Source organism: Notothenia coriiceps, unplaced genomic scaffold (genome assembly GCF_000735185.1).
Source record: "Notothenia coriiceps isolate Sejong01 unplaced genomic scaffold, NC01 NC01_scaffold00013687, whole genome shotgun sequence".
NCBI classification, from domain to species: domain Eukaryota; kingdom Metazoa; phylum Chordata; class Actinopteri; order Perciformes; family Nototheniidae; genus Notothenia; species Notothenia coriiceps.
This window is the reverse complement of record NW_011346388.1, coordinates 12,006-13,338: the sequence shown is the minus strand read 5'-3', so window position 1 is coordinate 13,338 and position 1,333 is coordinate 12,006. Positions and strand designations below refer to the sequence as shown.

Below are 1,333 nucleotides of genomic sequence, written 5' to 3'. Positions count from 1 at the left end.
TGTTTGTATTCTGGATCGTGGGAAACGGCATTTCGATCTGTCTGTACACACAAACTGAAAGATTGACAATAAAGTTGACTTTGACAAACAACAGGACTTTCTCCTGTCATCAGCGTCCCATACATACAGGAGGCCTGTGTGTGCATGTAGATGCTGCTGACAGTCTATGTTCCCTTATAAGCTAAACCCTGCTGCAGGGCTGAACATTACATAAAACATGACGGTACATTATTTATCAGAGAGGCACACTCACCCGCTCCGCCGACTGCGCCGTGCCGAAGAAGATGGGGATGAAGGCGAGCCAGATGATGCAGGTTGTGTACATAGTAAATCCAATGGGTTTGGCCTCGTTGAAGGTCTCTGGCACGCCACGCGTCTTGATGGCGTAAACAGTGCATGTGACCATCAAGAGGATGCTGTATCCCAGCGAGCAGATGAGCGACAGGTCGGAGATATCGCACTTGAGGACACCGCGAGCGTTTGAGGGATCCTGCGTACGCTGCTCACCGTAGTCCACAAAGGTGTGAGGCGGGTCGGCGGAGAACCACACCAGAACGCCCAGAAGCTGGACTGAGATCAGCGAGAAGGTGATGACCAGCTGGGAGGCCGGGGAGATGAACCGCGGCGCCGTGACCGCCGTCTTGCCCTGCTCGAAGATGCGGTGGATGCGGTTGGTCTTGGTGAGAAGCGCGGCGTTACTAAAACACATGCCGAGGCCCAGGAAGATGCGTCGGAAAGAGCAGACGACCACATCGGGGGCAGCGATCATGGGGAAGGTGATAATGTAACACAGGAAGATGCCTGTCAGCAGCACGTAGCTCATCTCCCGCCCTGAGGCGCGAACAATGGGGGTGTCGTTGTAGCGGACGAAGGTGACGATGGCAAAGGTTGTAGCGATGATGCCGAGGATGGAGATGAAGACGGGAAACAGAGCCCAGGGCGAGCTCCACTCCAGCTTGATGATGGGGATGGGCTGGCAGCTGGTTCGGTTCTGGTCGGGTCTTTTCTCGTAGGGGCAGATCTCGCAGGTGAACTCGCTGGCCTGGAAGTGGTATCCCTCGCAGCGCTCGCAGTGCCAGCAGCACGGGACACCCTTCACCACCTTCTTCCTCTCGCCCGTCTGGCAGGGCAGGCTACACACCGACACTGGCAGCGAGGAGTCGCCCGTCGTCCACTGGAGGGTCTCCATCTGAGGAGAGAGGGGGGAAACACAACCAGAACCAGGGTTATTACCACATAGGTTTACTCATTTCATCTGTTTTGATGTCCGTATGTTGCACTGTTGGAGGAGCCTGTGACTTAAGTGTTTCATTGCCATATCTACACCGTAGCT

The 1,333-nt window shown here is 55.2% G+C and overlaps 1 protein-coding gene across 1 annotated transcript in view; it reads right to left on the bottom strand.

The window, feature by feature from the left end:
• Positions 1-1,333, bottom strand: part of LOC104948093 (metabotropic glutamate receptor 8-like) — a 31,139-nt gene that overhangs the window by 21,382 nt on the left and 8,424 nt on the right. The window contains exon 4 of the mRNA XM_010774251.1: positions 254-1,189. Coding sequence (XP_010772553.1) covers positions 254-1,189 — 936 coding nt within the window. The remainder of the gene's footprint in view (positions 1-253; positions 1,190-1,333) is intronic.